We start from the raw sequence: 23,908 nt of genomic DNA on the forward strand, positions 1-23,908 counted from the left end.
ACACAGCCGTGCTGCTCGGCACAGGGCTTTCATTGTAGCAGTGACAGGAGGGTGCCCGTTAAGTGGCTCTCTCTTCCCTGGGCCTGTGCATGTCTGTGTGCGAGTGTGTGTTTTGTTCCCCCATGTGGCTCCGGGGTGGAGAAGGGCGATGAAGGACCCCTACTGGTAAAGTGGGTAAACTCAGCCATGACATCTGTGCTCGGAGAAGGAGGGAGGGAAAAGGGAGTGGAGAGGGAAGGGGAGAGGGTTAGGGTAAGGAGGGAGGAGAGGACAGCAAGGACAGAGTGGGATAGAGGAAAGGAGTGAGAAGAAGAGAGGGAGGGAGAGAGAGACAGTGGGGGGAGAGAGGGAGAGACAGATAGAGAGAGAGAGAGAGAGAGAGAGAGGGAGAGAGAGATCAGAGTCTCGACAGAAAGCAGTTGAGGAGAAAATGCCTTGCTTTATGGAGAAAATTCTTCCAGGGCAGGAGGGAGAGGTGAGACAGAGCGCAGAGGGCGGTCTGCTTCCAGGTAAGAGTTACACTCACCTTCCTCTCTCTCTCTCTCTCTCTCTCTCTCTCTCTCTCTCCCTCTCTCATACACACACAGAGGATTGGAGTGCTACCTCGAGGTGAACGAGTTTGCTACTAGTTGCAGTTGGCATGAGTCAGGCACGCATGTGTAGTAATTTGGTGGGTGGTGTCAAAGTGTGTGTGTGTGTGTGTGTGTGTGTGTGTGTGTGTGTCTGCGTGTGCGCACGCGCGTGTAGGATAGTGTTAGGAAATGAGCAGGTGTGATGCTTGCCTTCTGGAAGAAACAAATGCAGTTTTTAATTACAGATTTGTACTTTTATCAGTGGTGGTGGTTTAATTACTTGCAATGCTGTGCTGCATCCTTAAAAGTTTTCTTGTTGACTCCTTGTACTAACGCGTTCCTCGGTTTTACTTTTTGTTTTAGTTACATTTATGACATTAAATCAAAATAGGCAAAATCAGGCAGGCAAAATCCATACAGTTTATTTGAGTACTTTTACTTTATATTCCTAGCTACTTTTTATTTTTACTACATTTCAGGGAAATAGGGGCATGACGGGAAAAAAAGTTAATAGTTTTTTGATAATATTTATGTTTTGTTATTTTGCATTTATTTTGAACTTTGTAATTGCAGTTTTTTAAAATGCAGCTGTTGCTACTTCTACCTATTTCCAACCACAAATTTCACATTTTATAACTTTGGAAAGCAAATATGCCGAGCAAATATGTTTTATTCATATGAGGCCATTTCAGACTATTAAAGCGATCAAATGCTACACAGATATTTAATTTGACTTTAAAGTGAAAGGCATTGTGCTGTACATGCAATTACTTGGGATGAAAATAGAAACGACTAAAAAGCACCTAAAATCCTGGCGCTGTAATGTCTCATGCAGATGTTCTCAGATACTACGTGTGGTGATTTGCACTGTTGCTGTAGATTTATTTAGTTGTTTAGATACAGATGTTGTGATGGAGAGGTTTGTCATCGGAAGGATTTTCCACAGATGTAAACAGTGACTGTTGACGAAAGTCCAAAGAGTACTTTTCTCCCGTGGGGAGAAATAAATACAAGAGGAGTAATCCTCCTGGTGTTCAATGAGATTTTCTCCTTTTTGTTAAATAAATACTGCGTCTGTGAACATAAATACGGATTTACACGAGTTCCTACTCGTGTGCGTCCCTCAGCCCACCGCTGCAGCTCGGGCCTGATATTTCTTGTCAGGGCCCACAGATAAAAGAAAAGAAAAAAGAAAAAGACGGGCCAGGAGTTGATCAGCTCAGACTTCATGCCTGTTGTTTGTCTGTTTTTTAACGAATGGAACCAGTTCCAGTGAAAGGTGAAGTAAGAATGGAATCTGGCTTGCTGTACTCTGGTGATCTGGCAGCCGTTGCCATGTCCGATTAGACCGGTTGCCGTGTGCCGATCATGTGCGTTTGTTGTTTAGCCGGTGTGTGTCTACACTACTGCTCTGTGTGCAGATTGTGTGTGTGTGTTTTGAGTAGTGGGTGGCAGTAGCAACGTTCACAAGAGAGACATTTTACTAAGGAGACATTTCCCCCTCTGTTTTCACTCTGACCTGGTAGGAGATTGATGACTGAATCGCAGAGTACATGTTAACAGTAACTGCTGATTTATGAAGATACTTAGGGTAAGTGAGGCTGCACAGGCTGAAGGGGAAGAAAAAGATATAGCCTTTTAAGTTAATGCAAAAATATAGCCTTTTTAAGTAATAATTGTTATTACCACTGCAGCGTTTGCAGAGAGGTTTGAGTTAGTTTGATGCAGACAAAGTGCAGTGTGAAGCGTTTCCTCGCCCCCCCTGGCCATGTGCCCTCCTTTGTTTCTGGCCTGATCCTTAACTCCATTTAACATCACGATTTGTTCGCAAAGAAAAATTAATTGAAAGCAGAGTTTGGATTTGCATTGACAGATGGATGGATGGAGATTTAGATTCATTTAAATAGCCACATTCAAATATTTGAACTGAAAACACAGTTTTTTTTCCTGAGTAAACCACAATGGAAATCTCTCTTGAATGAACCTTTGCACTGCAACAAGTGCACTGTATGTTTTGGCAGCCCCCCCATAGACAAAGATCCCTCAGAAAATCTGCATGTAATTTTAGAAGAATCAAATTCTTTGCCTTTTGTTGGCACAAGGACTCCCTCGATATTATGCACACAGAGAATCCTCCTCTCTATTCAAATATGAGATTCAATCCATTTGGAAGTGATCTATAGCGTTTTTAAGGAATAAAGCAATTTTGGGGGATACGAAATAGTGCTTCTCCTGTAAGAGCGATGACTTTCATTTTTTTCGAGGCACCTCTTTGACTGAGTGAAATGTTTCCCTTGTTCGCTCAGGGACGACTTTATTTCTTACCAGGGATTTAACACTCACTCAGTCCCCTCATAAATACAGCATCCCTCAGCCCTTCACTAGCCATAACTCACGCACTAACTCTCTAGCTAACTAAACTCATATAGCAGAGCCAACACTTGTTTGTCTTTTACCACAGCCTCTCTCTCTCTCTCACTCTTCCTCTCTGTCTCTTTTGCCTCCTCTCAGCTGATTTACACTCGATAGCGTTTTCTCTGACTGCTGTCTCGCCAGGTTTGATCTCCGTGGCCCACTCGTGGAGTGGGTTTTTGCATTTGAATATGAGCCAGCCTAATCTCCTTAAGGCTACGCAGAGTGATCCTGGTGTTACGAGAATGAGCGAGAACAACATCGGAGAAAATGCAGACATCCTTCTCCCTGTGTCAAAACACATTTCAGGTCTCCAAAGAATGAAGCATGTCTTTGTCTCAAAATCTCTGTGAGGCAAATAACATAAACTTTCTGCTTCCAAGACACCTGTTGACGCCCTCAGAAAAGTCTTTGTGAGAGGTTTGTCTTTAATCTCTCTGCCGTCCTCTTTTTTCTTTTTAGTCTGTTATTTTAATAATAAATAGCAGACACGTGGCAGCTGATAAACTTTGAAAGCATTTCACTTTGAGCAGATGCAAGTGTTTTCTTAACAGCAAGGCTCGGGTCTTTTTACTGATCTGATGGCATTTTGGGAGAGGACAGTCTTTCTGACCGTCTTTCTGGAGAGGACTGTCTTCCTGATTGTCTTTCTGGAGAGGACCGTCTTTCTGACCTTCTTTCTGGCCTGGTTGACGCATCCCCTTTCAGCACCCCGCAGATATCCTCTGTTCTCTCTGCTCCTCCAATATCTGAACACCCACTGTAGGTAAAACTACCCATTTTTATGTGTCCTGGCAGCAGCCGTCATTTTCTTTTATTTGCTTCCGACATCGCAGCCCCCCCCCCCCCCCCTCCGAGGAATTACCCTCACCACGAGTTGATGCTGGATTGAAGGAGGAGGGTATCGTTTCTCTTCGTCGACCCCACCTCCTCACTCTCCTACCTGTCCTTCATTCCTTTTTGATCTCGCCGTCAAATCTTCCCTGGTTTTTATGAGTGACGTTTACCAAGAGTGTCCTGGGAAATGGCAGGCTGAAGAAGTAGACGTTTGAGAAAATGCGCCTTAGCAAGCTTTCACCTTTGATAAAGCCATAGTTCCAGCGGGAGAGGAAGAAGAAAGCCAAAGAGTAAGAGCGTTGTTGGCAATGGGAAAAAAAGCCTTGCAAAAGCATCTCTCTGATCTTAGCCTGTTAAAGCGACATAGCACAACTGATTCTGCAATGGGACATCAAGCATTTCTCTTGAGTGTTTGACCCCGAGCACTGATCTGTATCTCACCACCACACTGTGCCTTTATTGCAAATCAGCTGGGCACGAAATACTCTCATAAAAGAGACGCTGGGAGTCACACTGGTGCAGCCATCACTATTGGCATACCTTCAGCCGCATCTCCTGTCGCCAAAAGGCTGGCATGGCACTTGAGAGCGCTTTTCCTAAAGAGAGAGGGGGAAGTGGAGAGTCGTTGGAGACACAGAGAACAAGAAATGTTAGCTTTAGTAATTACTACCTCCATGGAGAAGCAGTGGAGAGGACAGTGAGGCGAGCAAGAGCATGAAGGAGGCCCCGTGTGCAGATAATGAAGGGGTATCACAGTCGCTCTGACAGCGTTAATCTTAGAGTGCTTCAGTCTGTGTGTTTCTATCCGAGTGTGTGAATGCTCTGTGCAGCTCTGTGCATACGCTGCCAGGGCACACGGAGGTTGGCGTGCAGTGCCAGCGAGTCTTGCCCCACCAGTGAGACTATTTAGTGCACCTGCCAGCACACTTTATCCATTTTGAGAGTTGCCTCCTCTCCCAGTTTCTTAGAGGTAATCCTGAAACTTCGCATCCTCTGGGTCATCCTCGCACAAGCGCTGGGATCGCCCATCAGCTCCCACCCCTCCAGGGGAAGGATGGAAGAAGAAGGAAGGCAAACAGAAAGAAGGACGAGTATATCAACTTTCTTTCTTTCACTTTTTTCCTCTTCCCATTTGAAGTTGCGAGACACTCACTTAAGCCTCATTGCACACCAACGCTCAAACACACGAGAAAGTGTTATGAATATGTATCAACACAGCATATGGCAGCAGTAGCGCTGGGAGTAGGTGTGTCCAGAAGGGTAGAGTGCTGCCGATGCATTATTCTCTGTTCAAATTGCCACAGTAAGAATGCAATGAGGAGCTGAGAAGTGTTCGCCACATCTTTAGGTGGCGAAGAAGAAAAACCCGGATCATGCAACACAGCAGGAACGACAGAGTTGTGATGAGCACTGTCGCGGGCCAGCTGAGTTTCCTTGATTTGGTAGATTTAATTTTTTTGGGGGGTGCAGGTTCAAGCCCAGCACTCGCTGACACGAGCGTGATTAAAGTGTGACACATTAGGATGCGCACGGGAAGTAACCTCCTCTAAAGCGTTCATTATTAGATGCATGACAGACCTGAATATTTATAAAATAGGTTTTAATAATTAATAGCAGCAATCTGCTCTCGTAATTCATCAGATTGGCACTTCAACAGAGTATCCGTTTTCACTTTAAAATAATAATAAGAGGAATATTAATGTTGGAGAAATGTAAAACTGGCAGCTGGATGGCAGCACAAATAGGCAAGCGCTCCGTGTTGATTTCTGACGCTTTGCTTTAAACTGTCACTTTTCAAATAAAATTACATTTAAAGGCGCCGACGCTGCACCGTTTGAAAACTTCAGTTGTTTGTGCTCGACAAATTTTGCGAGTGCCTTCTCCCAAACGTGGTAAGTCATGAAGCTAAAGATGCAGGAAACAAAGTGTGTTTGGTGTAGAATGCAAAAGTAGTCGATGCGGTTTTATCAAAAGCGAGTTTATTTGTTTGAGTCAACTTGGCAGCACTCCCTTTAGTATATAAAAATAGACAGCACTCTTTTTCCCCCACAAAGCAATACTTTCATTGTTTCCAACTCCTATTCCTTTTTTGTGAATGTTTTTTTTTTTTTTTTTACTTACCTTCAAATTCAGTCATGGCTCATTCCTCCCTCTACTCAACTCCCAGGGAAGGAATATTTCTGTTTCATGTGAAAAGTGAACTTTTCTGGCCGAGCACACTTTTTGTGCTGCTGCTGATGCAACCCGCCGTTTTTCCCTCTTTGTGGATCAGTTTTTCCTCAATTTGAAATGTCAGAGTCTGCATTTGTTCCGGAACAAGTGACATGACCTGCTGGCAGATGGGACAAAGCAGAAAGAGGACACGACACCCAGCTTTCAGTACGTCTGCAAACAGACAAACACATTAAACACACACACACACAATTAATGTTGATTACGGCCACTTGACATACGTGTTTACAGCGCATCGCAGATGTAAAGTGAATCTAAAGTTTTGGCAGTTGCAGCCTCAGGGTCTAAAACATTCAAATCCCAGAAGCAGGAAGACGCATTCTCATCACTTCCTCTCGTTCTCATCACTTCCTCTCTTGGCCCCGCAAAGAAAGTGCTCTGATCAAAATTTAATTGTGCATCACCATACGAAAATAGTGCTTGAAATAGTGACAGTTTTCAGTGAGCCATGGACATTTTATTGGGCACCCGCGATTCACGCTACCCGCACGTAAATTCCGAAAGAGGAAAGGTCTGTCAGGCAGAGCGAATTTTTTTAATGGCAGCAAGGGATCGATCAGCGCAGCGTTGTCAGCACGGGGCATCCTGTCTGGAAATACAAGCTTTTTTTTGGGGGGGGGGGGAGTAAATGTCACCTCCTTCTTTCTTTGAAAAAAGAAAGAGTAGAGGAGCAAAGGGCGAAGAAGCAGGAGGTGGGATGGGGTAAGAAGGTCAGCGAGATCTGATTCTAACATTCCGAGCTGCGCCAAATTTAGGGAAATTGCTTGAAAAATATTGACTCTGATGCATGTGGCCCCCGTCCGTATCTGAAAAACAAATTTGAACCGTAACCTTGGAAATCAATTAAGGAGTCCACGGTAGCTTGAGAAAAAAAAACGTACGGGAAGGTCCACCCTTCCTACCCCCCCATTCCTACATGTCTTTTCCTCTCCTCTTAACTCAGACTTGGATCTGTTTGTCAGCGCTGCCTTGTGTGAGGAGGCTTTGTCAGCAAGGGCATTATTTAATTTTTTTCAGCGGCAGAGTGTTTTATATGCTGTCAAAATGTCTTAAGAGTCTTATTAAAGAAATGCCACAGCTCATTTCCTTGTAGTGCAATTCATATGCTGGTGAAAGGGGGCATGTCTAAAGATCTAAACAGCTTTGCTTTTTAGGCTTCACATTAGGGGTTATCTGTGAGCGTTTGTCATTGATTGACATTATCTGGCCTGACAGGGCCTCATATCAAGGTTAACCTCATGGACAAAAGTGCCACTCGCGTTGGATGTACCAGCGCGCCATCTCACTTACAGTCACAGTAAATACAAATAAATAAATAGCGTTAAAGAAAAGGTATGGTCACTTCAACGAGTGGGGGTGCTGCACGTCGGCTTTCTCTGTGTGTGTAAGCCAGGTGGAGATTTCCAGACTTAATTGATAACTAATGGAGCAGCGTGTGCTGAGTTTACCCTGGAGGATTGTCACAGTGTGCGTGTTCGTGTTCGTGTGCGTGTGCGTGGATGTGTGTGTGTGTGTCCTTTGGAGAGCTGAAGGGGGTAGATAACGCTAAAAGGATATGGATGACTTATTCAGCGGTGGATCTCCAGATTCTGGTAAATCAAATAGCACCTCAACGATCATACCATCTGGTGACACGCGGCCTCCTGGAGGCAGCGTGCAGGATTCACACTTTGCGTTGTAGAAGAAATACATGACTGACACACACACACACACATATGAGCACAATACACAAGCTCATTCACATTTCCCCTTCTCCCTCCCAACAAGCCACAAAGGCGAAGAGAGAGATCCCCGTGACCAAAATACAACTGAAGCAGTTAATCTGTACAGATATTAGCTCGAGGGCCCCTGAGAGGTGCACCGCTGAGCCCCTTCGCCGCCGTTCTATCTACACTGCCTTGCTGCCGTACCAACCATGAGGGAGGGACACGGGGTCGTCTGCTCATTTACCATGGCGATTGGCTAATCAAATTGCTCTCCTGGCGTCTTGAAACCGAACATGGGATCTGAGCTTCAAAATAAAGCCGCATGAATATATTTCCCTTGGTCCAGCCTGTGGAAGCATGGCGCTGTGAGCGATTGTGTGTTGTTGTTGTTGTTGATTTTTAAAGGACGATTTCTTCCTCTTGCCACACTTAAAAATGAAGTCATCATCCGGTGGCAGCTGTGAGTCCAGATTTGATGTACAATTTTAACAACTTGGCCGTGCGTCCCGTGAATTACCCTCAGCAGCAAACTCAATAAAAGTTGGCTGTTTCGGTGCGAGGCTGTCAGAACGGCTCTTGTCACTCGTGTCATGTTGTGTGTGTTTTTTCTCCCTTAGACCATTGTAGGCTGTTTGTCCTCTGTTCTGAAGAACACCATAATTACCCTGTTTGTGATGAAGCTTTAGGGCTCATTTGTCCTGAGATTTCAACTTCCTGTCTGATTAGCTTCATGTTCATTGTCTTTCCTTTTCTGTCTATATTGAAATATACATTGTTTTCTCCAGCCATTGTCCTATGCAGGCGTGTGTGTGTTATCGGCGCCGTTTGTTTTTGCCACAGTCCTGCTGCTTCTCCTTTGTGTTCCGTGGCGGTGTGACAGGAGCGTGGCATTTGGCTGAAGGCCTGTGGACTGAGCTGAAGTGTAATAGTTCCAAACGTGTCCTTCAAGGTCAGCGGCACAGAAAGACAGCACACAACGTGCAAGGTCAGGCTCAAGACTAAAAGCAATAAGTGCTTTATTGATAGGGGGGGGGGGGGGGGGGGGGGACAACAAGCAGGCAGATGTGCAACCAACTGATTAATAATAAAATACATTTGTGAGAGAGGGAATGGGGGAAGGTAGAGGGCAGGAAAGAGGAGGCGGCCCCCTCCGGAGTGTACAATTTGCCTGATTTGGACCCAAAACAAATATTATTAAACCAGCCGTTACAAATGGAAGAAAACAGGACAGATCAGTACCGGTGGCAGTTTTTGTTTTGGCTGCATGATTTTTTTCCCTTTCTTTCATGCATGAATCATTTCCTGTCATCACTCTATGTGATTTGTAAGGTGCAGTGTGAACGTACAGTTTAAGAGACGATCACTTCTCCTGTTTTTACAGTAATCTACAGAGCACATATATCTCCCAGTATCGGGTTTTATGACAGAGAACAGTCAGCTTAGGTTCCTTTTTTTTCCATTCAGTCACTAATGAACAATGTGCCAGTTGTACTTTGCCTACTGTGCTATTATGTTGAGGAAAATAAGCAGAGGGTATTGCACCGTCATCGTGTTTTATGTGCTTTTATCATCCTTTCTCTCCTGCGCTTTATCTTTTGTTCTATCTCTTCCCTAACCTAACAAACCTGCCCAGTGAGAAGTGTTCCACAGTGCATCAGTCAGTGGCAGATTTTTTTTAAAACACTCTGAGGAAGGAGGAGGACTTCTACATGTGCTGTCGCCCACTGTCCCTTAGTGATCATCTCCAATAGAAGTTTATATCCACCTTTACAGGCTTTTGAAATCCCTTTTCAACACGAACTTCTCCTCAGATGTTCCCAGAACCCCCCCAAACCCCCCATCTATCAACTAGTTGGCAGTGGCATTGTTTTTAATCATCAGAACCTCAAAATTATTATTATCACTTCTGATGCGGCAATTAAAACTTCAGGTCAGAGGCACAACGAGCGGTGATCAGCAGCCGAGCTGAGAAGTTTTAATTAGACGATCAGAACCATTAATGCACAAAAAAAAGGTGTGCGCTGGGAAATTAACGGGAACATCTTAATCAGGGTTAGCGACTCCGAAGAGGAGTCAAGTGAACAGAGAGCAAAAAACAAATCATTTCCGCACCACTGGGACAAAACTCAATTAAATATGCATGCGGAAAAATGGAAATTTCTCATCATCGGCTGCACCGACTATTGGAAAACTGTGGCAAAATCTCACGGCGGGGTCGACGACCTGCTTATTGTTATTCTTGTGTAATAAAAATGAGAAAGGGGCCAGATGCTGGGGTCTGGGTGTCGTGGCATATTTGTCCCATCAGTGGCTTTCCGCTTGACTTCCTTGTGGCTGCCGCAGCCTCTCTGCCGTGCAGGGGAAGTGAAGGAAACATTTTCCTTCTTGCAAGCTGTAAATTTGCAAAAAAATAAAAACATGGTAATTTCAAGTGTGTCTGTGTATGTTTGCCCGCTCAGTGGCTCATGGCTCAGTGATCATCCATGAAACACACATGCACTCACACACTCTCTCACATATACATCTTCCCGGAGAGCCAGAAACAAAAAAAAAGGCTTTTCTTAGCTACAGACGGGGAGCTGCAGCCTTGTCGATTAATCTGCAAAAGGTTCATAAAGTTTTTTGGTTTTTTCCACTCTCGGTTTATTATTGTCAAATAATCCACAGCTAAACAGACATCTCCGAGTCTCTGTTTGTGTTAATTAACTCCTGATATTGCAGGGAGATTGTTCCTGTGTCAGTCATGTTGGAACTCAGCAGGAATCTACAAGCCCTGTACCTGTGTTTGATTAGGTGAAGTCTTAAGCTTCAGTTTAAACAGGTAATATCTACCCCTCTTATATACAGACCCTCCTGAGCGCCCCCCCCCCCCATACAAGCTGATAACTGACTGCAGGAAGTCTGTTTGTTTATGGTGCAGCACTGCAGTTTGAATGAACAATTGCGTCCGTTCTCTATATCTGGTATATGACTTTGTGTCTTCTATAAGATGATTACGCCAGCAATTTGGACATACACTGCCTCGTCTGGTATGCCACAAAGAGATTAAGTTACGACCCTGCTCTTTCCCAACCTTTGTTAACGCCCATATCCTTCACCCGGAGGTGCCTTGATTGCAGTCTGTGCACGTTCACGCAAATAATGCACTTCCAACAGCGTTATTAGGATTTGAAACACCACTTGATTGGGCATCATATCATTCTGGCACACAAACAGAGATTCTGCATCAAAAAATGCATACGACACCGTGGGTTTAGACTTGACCACAGGCGTCGTCCAGCACTGAGAGGAAACAGGACCCATAAGAACTTTGATGCACTTATTTTTGACTGAAGATGAAAAAGAAGCTGACCTCTTGCAAATGTCTGCAGCATAGTTTCTTGCCTTTTTCCTCGGGTTTTGGCCTTATACAGACAGAATATGGCACTCCTTTGTGGCCCTGCACTGTTTCCAGAAAAATAGTGTCACAGTTAACATAAGCAGCTGGAAAAATTAGTTTCAGCTGTTGTGTTCACATTCAGACCTGACTATTTTTTTTCCAACTCCCGGTGCTCAGTGAGGTCGCTCCCCCTTGACAATTAGCACACCAGGCTAAAACAGGCGGTAAATAATGTCCGATCCCTGTGACAGTGTTGTTTTTCATCCTGATATTCATTAATAAGCCAGAATGCTTACTGGACTCTCTGGGAGGTGGGGGCACTGGTCCCGGAGGGAAAAGTTGTTCTTTTATGTAGGTCCCTACAGATTCGATCTCATTGTACGCTATCATGCACACAAATGACTTTAGGTAAACAGCTTAGTGTGTTACCATAGCAATCCGTATTGTAAGCAATGGGGGGGGGGGCAGAAACCCTCAGCATAAAGACTAGTTTAGACAGCTTCCATAAACCAACCAACCGTAGCATGTTCATCCCCACGGGAGTCTTGCAATACTAAATGTGTTTTAAAGCTCTCCCTACCTTTCACAGGAAAACACTGAGTGTCTGCTTAAGATTTCTGATTATTCACTTAGAGGCCTGCTTAGACGCTCAGCCTTCGTGTTGTTCGCAGAAATCCGAACATATATACGCACTAATGGAAAGCATCAAATGCGTAGGGGTCATTTCCTACAAGAAGCTGGAGATTGCAATGCAAAGGAAATCGGTAGTTAAGCATGAAATACTGAAAGCAGTGAACGGGAAGGAAAAAAAATGACCTCCACTGCAACACCCAAATGACCTCAATCTTCCTTTGTAGAGTATTTCTGGAGGAAAAAAAAAAATGTGAAAATTTATGTCTTCCACTTCCTAATAGTTTTTCCAGCTGATTCCTTTTTTTCTTTCTTCAAAATTGCCGTCTCCTTAAAGGTGACCCTTTCACCCACACTCGCAATTGTCTAACACTAAATTGTACAATAATGCGCTGGTGATATACAGCACACTCAAAACTACATGATTCCTGAAGTCATTGTTTCAGAGAGGAAGCCCGCAAAGTAAATACAGTAACTGAGAAAGCATGTGTGTGGAGGCCGGGGTGTATTGTCTGGGGACGGGGGTGATCTGTACACCCCTTCAGATTGCATATCCTTTAATGATTCCACAGCTTTGCGAAAGAAAATGAAAACAGGATTTTATGTTGCATCGATGTGATTTGCATAATGCTGGCGATGGCTCACACATGATTGTGCTTGGCTTTATGGTGGAGGGCAAATGAAGAGGCTCGTACTCATTGTTATAGAGAGAGAGAGAATTGAGTCTTTAAAATAGAACTTTGCTACCCTTGATATCAGAGATTTTTTTTCCAGCTAAAATGGCGCGTCCATAGCTCAATCTAGTATACTATTATTACCACGGTGTGGCTGAGTGAAGATTCAATACAGCTTCACAGAGGAAATATCCGAGCTGCTGCTTTCACAGAGCCTCAAATAACAAGTGTCTGCATCCTGCTGAATGCAAACAGAATACAGGGTTTGACATGTTTTTCTGATCCCTGGCAATTCTTCTGCTTTTTAAATATCATAAATTCAGCGTGACTCACGGTCACCTCCCACCTCCTTTACTGAGCTTAAAAGTTATTTACAACTCGATAAAGATCTGGCCTTGATTTTGAGTCTGGAAAATCCTGTTGTAAGGTGAACTTTGGTGGCGCTGGAAATCAAGTGAAAGGTACGAGAGCGCATTTTCTGCCCTAAAAAGGCAGCTCTGGATATGGAATGCTACAGGCAGCTGTTCCTGCCTCATCAGAGGACATGTTATAAAGATAGCCCCACTTGGGTTGAAATAATGCCACCCATTCCTGCCCCAAAGCACAGTCTATCAAGCGCTATTGTTCAGAGAGGCCACACTGGGGGTGGGGGGTGGGGGGGCTGTGCAGTATGTCTCGTTAAGAAAACATGTAAAACACGGCAACTGCACTTTTGTGTGCGTGTGCACGTGTGAGTTTGTGTGTGTGTGTTCAAAGTATCCATGTTACTGCCTTGGCTGGGTCAGCAATAAAAACAGCTTATAGACATGGGTTATTATTTTGCTTTTAATAAAGTGAGTCCAGCAGCCTCGTCAGAAACAGTTATTGAGTCTGATCCCTCTGAATCGCCAACAAGAGAACGCGGCTCCAAAAAGCCCAAAAGTGCTCAGCATATTAACTCCACATCCTGACAGCTTTAATGCTGTGCAGCCCCTCACTCAGTGGCAGGACCGCAGCCTCTCGAGGTGAGAATGAAGATAACATTTCACAGCGTCTCTAAAGCGCTGTCAAGTGAAGGATTACGCAGCCGTGTACTTGCTGCTTGTAGTACCATAGGGGGTCTGATACCTATCTGACACTGATTTTCATCTACCAGGTTTTTTTTAGTTTTTCCCACTACGGCGCTGAAGTCTGAGCTGACTGAAGAGGTGTGACTTGGGAAGATATGTACAGTATCTGTGTGTGTCCTTACAGTCTTCTGCTGTTATTGTTAAGTGCGTTATTAATAGCAGCAGTGTCTGTTCTCTGCGTTTTTTTTTTTTTTTTGCATTGTGTTCTTGAAACCAGTCCAAGCTTCTGCCATGCAAATGGTGGATTATAAATTGTTTATGATGCTACTGGGCTTCATAAAAAAAAGAAAAATGCTTATTTGCATTTGGTGAAACGTGTTGTTTTACAAGATTCTCTGCTAATCTACATTCTTTTTTTATGTTTCCATCAGCTGAAAGGAGTTTATGCACTGAAACGACCTCAGGAAAATCCAAGATGGCTGCCAAAAGGAAAGGTGGCCTAAAACTCAACGCTATCTGTGCCAAGCTGAGCCGTCAGGTGGTGTTTGAAAGCAGCTCCCAGAATGCAGAGGGAGACCAGAGTGTAGCAGACAACAGTGAGCGAGGCAGTTCTCACTATGATGACAATGAGAGCAACTTCCCAGAGAGCCTGAGCCTAAGTCAAAGCCTAGAGGAGGACCAGAAGAGACGCGAGGCCATCGAGAAGTGGGTCAATGGCGAGTACAGCGACGAGCCACCGGCTCCTGATGACGAACAGGAGCAAGAACTCAAAGTCAGCACTGACGAAGATGGCCCTCCCGAGGGTGTGTACATGGTGCAGCCCAAAGGCTGCAGCGATGCTGAAGAGGAGGCCGGGCCTGTGGCGGGTTCTCAGGAGGCCAGCTTCCACGAGAGCAAAGAAGCTGAAGACAAGCCCTCAAAAGACGACACCTACATGCCACCAAGCGAGGCCCCAAGTCACCAAAGGACTTTCTCTACTCCAGGTACACCATGGCGCTTTGCCAGGCAGTTTCTTTGTGACAGGACTGTCCAGAGAGAGATTAGTAATGTCTATTTGGTTTGTGCGCTTATATTATCCCAGATACTTCCAACAAGAACCCAGAAAGATGTTCCATCTTAATGGAGAAAGAAAACAGTCCCGCCTGTCAATCACAGCGTGCTGTTCTTACCCCCTGTAGTTGTAATCACACTTCCACTCCTGTTATTGTGTCATTTAGAGGCCTCAAAGCAGAAAGTAATTACATAAGTCTGATTTGATCCAACACAACCTTTGCCCTTCAATACCAAATCTCACTCAATAGTTTTGTGTGGACTTCGAACGAGGGTGGGTGACATTGCCACTTTAACATAAACTTTAGTGTGTCCAGTATTGGAAAGAGACACTCTAAAGTTACAATATGAATAGCCGGTTGCATTATTACACTAAGGACAAGTTCAACATGCAGGCCTGGCCTGGGGGGGCAGGTAATCTGTGTGGTTATCTATATGAAGGAATTCGTAAATGGAGGAGGCTTATGCACTCTTCTGACAGCTGTGGGCTAGGAGCACATGGCCGGACCAGGCTGGGCTTCATATTACACCCAGGATTACATATTGACGCTTTGATTTTCCTGAAGCCCACTAAACTTAGCCACCGCCTCAAGCTCCTCTATTACACGGAGTTTAATCATAGCGAGGTTTGAAATGTTTCACTTTCCAAAAACCACGATATGAGCAGTCAGGTAAAATCAAAAATTGGGTTGTTGTACCACAATCTCATGTCCGGCATTAGATATCAGTGGCTCCATATATTTATTGTAAACTGACTTGAGCTTGTTTACAATATATTCCTTATATAATGAGCTCTTGTAGATGACTCATAATAACCCTTCTTAAATTGTGACAAGATGTTCTCTTTGCATGGAGATACGCTGATTATCCATGAGATAAAACTGGAGGACACATCCAGCAATCATTTTTGAAGTAGCCATAGTATGTGTGAACAGAGCAGGTGACCTCTTGAGTGAGTACCGTTATGCAATTTGTGACCCTTGGAACTAGATGCATCTGTACTATGGGAGAGATTGGCAGAAGCTATAACATAGAGCTGTAAATAAATGAATAAATACAATTCAGAAATAGATCAGATATATGACTAGATCAAGCTCTTTTTACAGAAATTCAGAGGTGGGGGCCCTGCTGTTTAGCACTGAGATAGGTTGTTGTGATTCAATCAAGTTTTGTGTTGTGCTTGCTCACTTCATTTGAAAGGCTGGGCTTTCTTTCCTATCATCTAGGTTAAGCTACGTACCTCAGCGTCTTTTTTTTGTCGTTTCTCGTTATTTTACACGAGCGGCGCAACAGCAGCTCTGGCCACATCCAGGATTGGGGGCAGGAGCTTCTCAGAAAATTAAACAGGTTTCTGTTCAGAGGCAAATGAAGAAGGTCTTGTGGTTTTAATTAGTCATTTTGTGTTTATTTCACGGCCGTGGAAAGCCTGTCAGTAAACATGCATTGCAGCATTGCACCTTCCCAGAGTGTTTGAAGACTGTGTGCAGAGCATGCTGCATCAGTTGCAAATCTTGTTTGTAGATGTTTTTGTTTTTTTTAGCCTTGCTCTTTGTTGATTGTAACTGGGGCATCTATATTGCCGTATTTCTACTCCGCTCACAATTAAACCATTTTTCCATGCTCTCTCTCTCTCTCTCTCTCGCTCTCTTTCTCACTGCTGTCTTTCAAAGGCTGATGCGGAGTACACATAATTATGCATATAAACATAGCAGCTTAATTATCTCTCACAACATCAGTGACAATGTAATTAACAAACATTGCAAGATCAATGAGAGAAACTGCGACCTTCAAAACATTTAACTCCTCACATTGAGGCATGGTGCGGATTTCCTATCAGCGCAAAATCCCAGAATACTTTTCCTAGATAATTTAGAAGTCACATTAGAGCCCAGTCAATCGAAAACCCAGTGAATGAAAGCAACGACAGCGATGCTCCCAGCAATGGGTCAAAATGGGCTTGACCATGACTCCCATTTGTGCTTCACTGTTAAAGGTTATTGTTCATTTCAAGCTGATTCCACGCCCTCTCTATTTACTGCCTGTTAATTAACTAGCCAAACAATGAGGAAGTTTGAACCTCACAGAGTTTTGCGTGTGTCAAATTAGTTCAAACAAATTCACATAATGTCATTTATTCAAGGCAGCTCCTGATTAGGGTACCACTGTCCATTTACACAAAGCACACGTGAACTAATTCACCAACATGAAGGGAAATTAACTTTTAAAAATCTATTTAAATGAATGCATCATGTAAAAAATAATTCCATCATTCAATTTGAAAGCACTGCCTGGTGTGGGGTTTTTTTTTTTACCAAATAGTTTACATTGTGAACCCTTTAGTGGTTTTCCATGTCTAGATTATCCCATATATAGACACACTAGTATGCAACTTTATCATCAGCGACACCTCTGCCTCTCAGTCCTCTGACCAGAGAAGCTATGCCACACTGATGACCATTTTTGGTCAGCCTAAAGGAGACATAGTATCCATCTGTTATCATATCTGCGGGAGGAAATGTGGCCTAATTGCCTTAAATACAGACAAGCAGCTCTGTGACGTGTGTTGCATTTTGCTCGCCTGAAGTGTCAAGATTAGGAAACACTTCTTCGTAGTTGTTTCGCTGACACCCGGGAGTGCAGGGGGGGGATGTCAGATGTGTTAGCACACAGCAGCAAACGATGAGCGTGAAAGAAAAAGGGAAGGTTGTTTTATTTATTTGCTTACGGGTTACGGGTAGGAGCAGTGGTGCTAGGGCCAATGTCACCTTAACCTATGCTCCCATGCATGTTGCGTCCCACATGGTGTCACACTGCAAAAACTCCATTTACATGGTGTTTTAGAAAGCGTTATCTCCTGCCAGACCCAGTCACAATGGCTTCCAGTCCAATCATTCACACTGCGAGTTTGCATTAATGATGCCCTGCTGAGGAGATTATTAGTATTAGTAGTAGTATTTTAGAAGATAATGTTAAAATCCTAAAAACGTTTGTCATGTTAGTGCCCCTTTGACAGAAGCCATTACCCTCACTGTTATAGTTAGATGATCAATAGATCATCTCTACTTTGACACCTGTTGTAAAATAACAGGTCATAGGCATGACGCTGTTACCAGTCAGCAAAGAATAAAATGTGACAATGTTGTAGTAGTGATCAGAATAATTGGGATTTATTCTTATTTTGAAATCTTGAAATATCACTCATATCCAAAAGATGTTGCTGGTTAAATGTCATTCCTCACTCCCCAAAGTTTAGTTCGATTTTCTGACTCATGCCAATGTGGGTGGGTTGTCCTAACTTTAGAGGTATATGATATACTGTCACCTGACATTTTGCGATTATTTTCCATGCTGTGATGGGGATGTGAAAAGCAGGGCACAGCAACTGATTCAGCAATAACAGAGAAATCTGAGACAGGAGCATAAATATTTGTATATTAATTAACATGTTGGTAGGTGGCCCCGCCTCTTACCAGCCCACTTGTCCTGTAAAACACATGTTTTAATATATGTTTATGGACTCTAGTCTTGTGATTGTGCCAAGCAGGAACGGAGCTTTGTCATGATTCTGATTAAATTATCATCTGGTACCTTTACTATATCATTCTGTCTTGTGGTATCCTGCCTAACATGCAACATAGGCAAAATGCATTTTTAGTTTTTTTTCAGTACGCACCCACAAGAGCTGCATCAAAGCTCCACCTTCTATTTGTGTCTCTCTCCACACCCTCTGTCTATGCCTGGCCATGCTCTTCTTCATGTAGAACTTCAATAAACTGCTACCAGGCCAAATCATTTTCCATTTTCCCCACTCCCTGACCCCTTGCACTAACCTGAATGAAAGTTAATGGGCCAGAATTAATCTCCACATAATGCAATTATACTATACATTGACTATATTTCGCCCATGTCCTTGGGGAAGTTGTCCAATTTAATGGACTCTTAAAATGGAAGTGATGTTTCAGTTCACAAATGTGTAAAAAGCAGAAAGAAGCCAATGTTCCACTCTTTTCACTGTTGAAGGTGACGCAGTAAACATCTTATTTTTCAAATACCTTGGTCACACCAAGATTCATGGGAGTTTTTATGAGATGCTTTCAACATGCCATAATTCTTTAGCATTTAGAAATTGTAAGTAATTTTCAAGATCAAGTGAAGTAAAAGGTTGCAGGAAAATGCACATGAAAAGTAATTACTTTCCAAATATTTCATAAACTGATTTCTGTTTTATCCCGCATATGCACTCTTAAAATAATTATTAAACTTTCTTGCTTTTACATGCAGAATATTAAATAAAGTATATCATTACTTAAGATGTTACCCTTAAATGATACTCACTAATTAATTTAAAAGAAATACAGCACAACATGATGAGAATGAAACACCAGAAAGGTGCTGTTTATTCTCTCCTTCATTCAACTGCAAAATTTGCAAGACTGACTTGTAGGGCAACCAAAACAGGAAGTGCATTGCCTCAAACTCTATTTGTTTACACACACATATACTGTAAATGCACAGACATCTACAGATTCTGTTGTAGGTTGCGGTGGAAAATCACTTGTTCCATTGTTCAGCTGCCTATATTCCTGTTATCAGTTACAGATGAAGATAAATGAAATGACATAGTTGCCACAAAATGCATATCATTTCATACATGTTGTAGGTTATTGATGCGCTATCACAAAAGTGGTGTTTTTAAGTGAGATAGAGGTTCATTGATTGAGCTGGAAAATATACCGGTAATCTCCACTTGTCAGAATCAACATCGTCGGCCAAGCATCGTCATTACGGAACTAGAACGATTAGGTGGACTCCGACTGATTTGGCTACTAATCAGCACATCTTGATTCATTTGAAGAGTAAATGTGTGCATTTACAGCAATGACAGACACCATTAAAGACCCCCACATTCTATGTTATTGATCACTGCTTTTAAATAAGAAATCTGAAAGCACTGCATAGTGTAGGAGCTCACCATACTGTTTCTCTGTGCAGGAGAAGCATCTGCCCTGCGAGACTATGCAGCCAACACCATGAATGAATTTTTGGGAATGTTCGGATATGATGACCAGCAGGTAAGGGATGAGCTGACCAAGAAGATCAGCTTTGAGAAGCTCAAAGCCGCTACCTCAGACCCCTCATCCCTCAGCAGTGAGGAGGCCTCACGGCGTGCCCGCTTCTCCAAGTATGAAGAATACATTCGCAAGTTGAAAGCCGGTGAAACCTTACCTTCGCCCATGCATGCTTCCCCACCCAAACCAGATGACCTCAACTCAAAACTGGCCCAAGACACGAGCGGTACAATGCTCCAGACCTCCGGTTGCCTCCAAGGGGCAGAGGCACAGATCTATCCTACCAACCTGGGCCATAAACCACCAAGTGGACCTCAGCTGGGCTCTTCTCAGCAACCAAATTCCTCTCATGTCCAAAACATGGCACCCAGAGCCTCAAAGTATGATTTCTATATTGAGAAGCTGAAGATGGGTGAGAGTTTGCAGCAGCAGAATGGTAATGCATATAAGCGACCCTCCAAGTACGACTTGGAGAATGTGAAGTTTCTGCACCTCTTCAAGCCTGGTGAGGGAAACCCTGACATGGGCGGTGCGATTGCATTTAAGACTGGCAAAGTGGGCCGCCCTTCAAAGTATGATGTCAGAACAATTCAGAAGATATTGCCAGGAAATCCTGAGGGCTCTTTGATGCCCAATGTCCTTGCGATGGCACCAGGTAAACCAGGAGCTCCTGGTGTCCCCAGCGTTGGCGCAGCTGGGGCCAGCATCGCTCCAGGGCTCACAATGGACCAGACGGGTCAAATGAGCTTCAACACTTCTGACTACCTAAAGTCCAGCTTTTCCAAGACTGACTCCATCACCACTGGCACTGTGTCCTCCGTTAAGTAAGTCCTATCAAAGATCATAGCATGACACTTAAAGAGCCCATATCTCTGTCAACTTCTCAAATTGTATCAAAGTATTATCTTGATTTATTATGTGGCTGTAGTTAATTAAGGTATTATTAAGGTATTGGGTGAGTGAATTAAGTGTTATGCAGAGAAAAAGGCAAAAATGGTTTCCCATACAGAGAGGTGCGTTTTGACTCATCCTCACACATTGATAGCTATAACATTCAAGCCTGCCAAAAATGTATTACGTGGCACACTGCATTAGCTATTTGTGTCAAATCAGATAATACTTAGTGTAACTTGTCATTAAAAATCCACTTTAAAGTTTACTGGCGATGTGAAAAGATCCCAGGTTCCAGTGGAACACCTTGGAGATAACGTGAAGCTCACATACACTTAACAGCTACCGCGAGTCAGTTAACCTTACGCAAAGGTAATTGCTACCTCCGCAGTGCAGCCAACAGGAGTGTAGTGTGAAATAGTGCATAGCGCCAAATAGATCCACGACATGATGAGTTGCAAAGGCACATGAAGTGTTTACTCGCTGTAGCACTCCGTGGAGACTGATTTAGCACAGTCATCGCAAAGTGACTGACTTCTTTCGTTTGGCTAGGGTGTAACAACTCTCCCTTTAATTACTTTGGAGCCATGACTAACCTCCCGGCAAGTCGCAAGGGCCGACTCTACACTGCCTGACGAGTGCACTTTAAAGAAAGCAAACGAGGGGTTTGGGGAGCTAGTCTACGGTCGTGTGCGCTACCAGTAGGAAACAGCTCCCAGAGTCTGTTTGATTGGTTTTGACCTTGTCTCTAGTTAGTCAAGACCTATCACAGACACCGTTCAAGAGCCCTCAGGCACATCTCCCTCAGGCTTTGGCCTTTGTCAGGTCGGGGCTCAGTGGAGCTGCAAGCTCGGCTGGCCGACCCAGTCTGGTGCTTGTGTATAGAGAGGAGAGGGGGTGCTGGGGAAAATGTGTGGCAGCGGATCCTCCCCTCTGGGCCAGATTAACCCCAGGTCATACCCCGTGTGGAGCTGCTTACATGAAGCTAAATGCCATTTCTGAAGGCGAACAAACAGAACCAATACTGCATTATGGCCGCCATTCCACGGGCAGCACTGCTACCTGCTTCTTGAGGGGAATCATATCACAGGTGACAAGAAGCATGCAGCCTTCCTCGGCCAGCCTCAGTAATGTGATAAATTCATCCTGATTTCCTGTTTTGAACAGAATCTGATTGAGTTAAAATTGGTGCTAAGTCGATTAGCTTGATCCATATGCACTCGGAGCTGTAGTATTATCTTACATCTTTGTTTGAACTGAGTACAGACTGATTGGAGACAACCTGACATCAGTATTAGAGCCAAGGCCCTTATCAGAAAATGCCCCTTTAGAGCTTTTCTTCCACATCCCCATTATCCAGTTTTGCATATGAGCGCTCAACAAAATACCCCATAAAAGATTAATGTCCCTTTGCTCCTGCATTTTGCCTCTCATTGGTTGAGAGACCATGCATCAAAGTGTGTGCCTTCCATCCCTGATTCATACAGCACATGCAAACGATGTTGTGGCACAAGAAAATGTATATTGATAGTCCAAAGTTTGGGAGTGGCTTGTAAGTAAATATTGTGTCAGTTTGTTTTTTTATTAACAACAGCCAGCCCAACCTCAATATTAATCCAGCCTCTTTTGTGTTTACTGTTGCATTAGGAATGGCCTGCCACCAGATAAACCCCCCAGCGATGACATTAACCTCTACCAGAAATATATTGCCAGGTATGCAGATCTCTCAGCAGCGCTTCACAAATGAGAAAATATACCCCAAAACAGCAATGAACCATCTTTCAGTTCTCTCATGGTGTTTTTTTTTTTTTTTTTTTTCACTTATCATTCACTAGATCATAGAGGAGTATGAGAAAATATTTATGCACTAAATTGATTAAGAAAAGACTGCAATTGATTTGCTCAGGGGAAATCGAAGAGGAGAGGCAATGAAAGAGAGATGGTTTGATGGTAGCTTACGGTATTTGGTTGAATAAAGGCTCCTGATGTGTACAAAACTGAAGCACTGAAGAGAGGACAGGATGTGACATTGTGTTAACTGAAATAGAGAGACCAGTGCGCTTTGTCAAGGCTGTTCTTGAGTTTCGCTGTTTGTTGTTGAACTGACTGATCTAAAAAGCCAGTCATTGACACCAACAAAGACAAAAAAACATCAGGGGAGGGGAGGCGTCCTGCGTGTCAATGGAACCGGAACAATGTCCACCCTTCTGGATTCATTTTGAGCCGACACTAGAAAGGTGATTATCACTTGTTTGTTTATTCCATTTTAAAAAGAGAGAAAAACAGCATTTGAAAAGCCAAAGTGGCTTTGGCGTTAATGATTACTTCTGTAAGCCATAACATGAAGGGCACAAATCAAAGCCTTGGCACTGACAGACAGACACACACACGCACATACATACACGTGTCTTCTTCTGCATACACACACACATACACACAACCTCTTCCTTGGACTGATTACATTTTGCAAGAAGATTTAATTAAGGAATTTTTAATGAGGCTTCTGCTGGCACTGCCAAGAACTGTTTTGATATTTGCGCTGCATAATGCATAAAATTTGTCTAAACATCTCGGCAGTTGATGCACGGGGAGGCTGCAGATAAGCTCAGATACAGTTTCAATTTCCGTGTTGGAGTTGGGGGAAAAAAGAGAAAGGATAGAAGAGGAGGGAAGGAAAAATGGAAAAGGAGGGCTCGTAAAAAGGGCAAATGTAGCACCGAGAGGGGAGGCAGCAGCAAGGGAGGGTCCTCTCTGGCGCTACAGCTAATGAGTGCAAACTAATACTAACAACCCGCTTTGTAAATGTTTACATATTTAATTATTTGGGAAAATATATATATTTTTTTATCTCCTCACCAAACTATAGTTTAATGTTTTAAAGAGCTTCCCTCATACTGTTTAGTCCCAGTACTCATTCTTTAAATGCTTTTATGCACCCACTATTGCCTCGGCACATTCATCTGCGTATCTCTATTGTAACTCGAGATGCAATGCAATCTCTGTATCGTGGCGACATTAATATTTAATCTGCTGCTGAATAGTAGCGGCCCATTAGGCCCCCTGACGCGGCAAGTGGGAATTGTCCAGAGGCAAGTGATACAGCTGGGCAATGAGCAGAGGGGTGGGCCGTAGTTGATTAGTGTAAATGTGTATGCGGGTGCATGTACTGTATGTGCAAGAAGAGTATAGAAAACACTAATGGTTGGGACATATGTGTGCTCTCTTTGGTGCGTGCATGTAGTTCGACTTCTGGTTTGGTCTTCCCGAAAACAGCCCCTTCTACCTTCATTATCACTACACACACACACACACACACAGAGCCAACTTAAAGAGTAGTGGATGTGCCGTTCAATTAGCTTAATGAACTCGGGAAAGTGATCTGTAAATGCAGCTCTGGGATAATCCTA

At 43.6% G+C, this 23,908-nt stretch overlaps 1 protein-coding gene across 1 annotated transcript in view; it reads left to right on the forward strand.

Moving 5' to 3' along the window:
• Positions 1-350: 350 nt before the first annotated feature.
• casz1 (castor zinc finger 1) overlaps positions 351-23,908 on the forward strand; it is a 44,796-nt gene continuing 21,238 nt past the window's right edge. The window contains exons 1-4 of the mRNA XM_068744845.1: positions 351-509; positions 13,923-14,474; positions 19,534-20,434; positions 22,149-22,214. Coding sequence (XP_068600946.1) covers positions 431-509; positions 13,923-14,474; positions 19,534-20,434; positions 22,149-22,214 — 1,598 coding nt within the window. The 5' untranslated portion in view covers positions 351-430. The remainder of the gene's footprint in view (positions 510-13,922; positions 14,475-19,533; positions 20,435-22,148; positions 22,215-23,908) is intronic.

The sequence above is a fragment of the Brachionichthys hirsutus genome, chromosome 2 (genome assembly GCF_040956055.1).
Source record: "Brachionichthys hirsutus isolate HB-005 chromosome 2, CSIRO-AGI_Bhir_v1, whole genome shotgun sequence".
In the NCBI taxonomy this organism is placed as follows: Eukaryota; Metazoa; Chordata; class Actinopteri; order Lophiiformes; family Brachionichthyidae; genus Brachionichthys; species Brachionichthys hirsutus.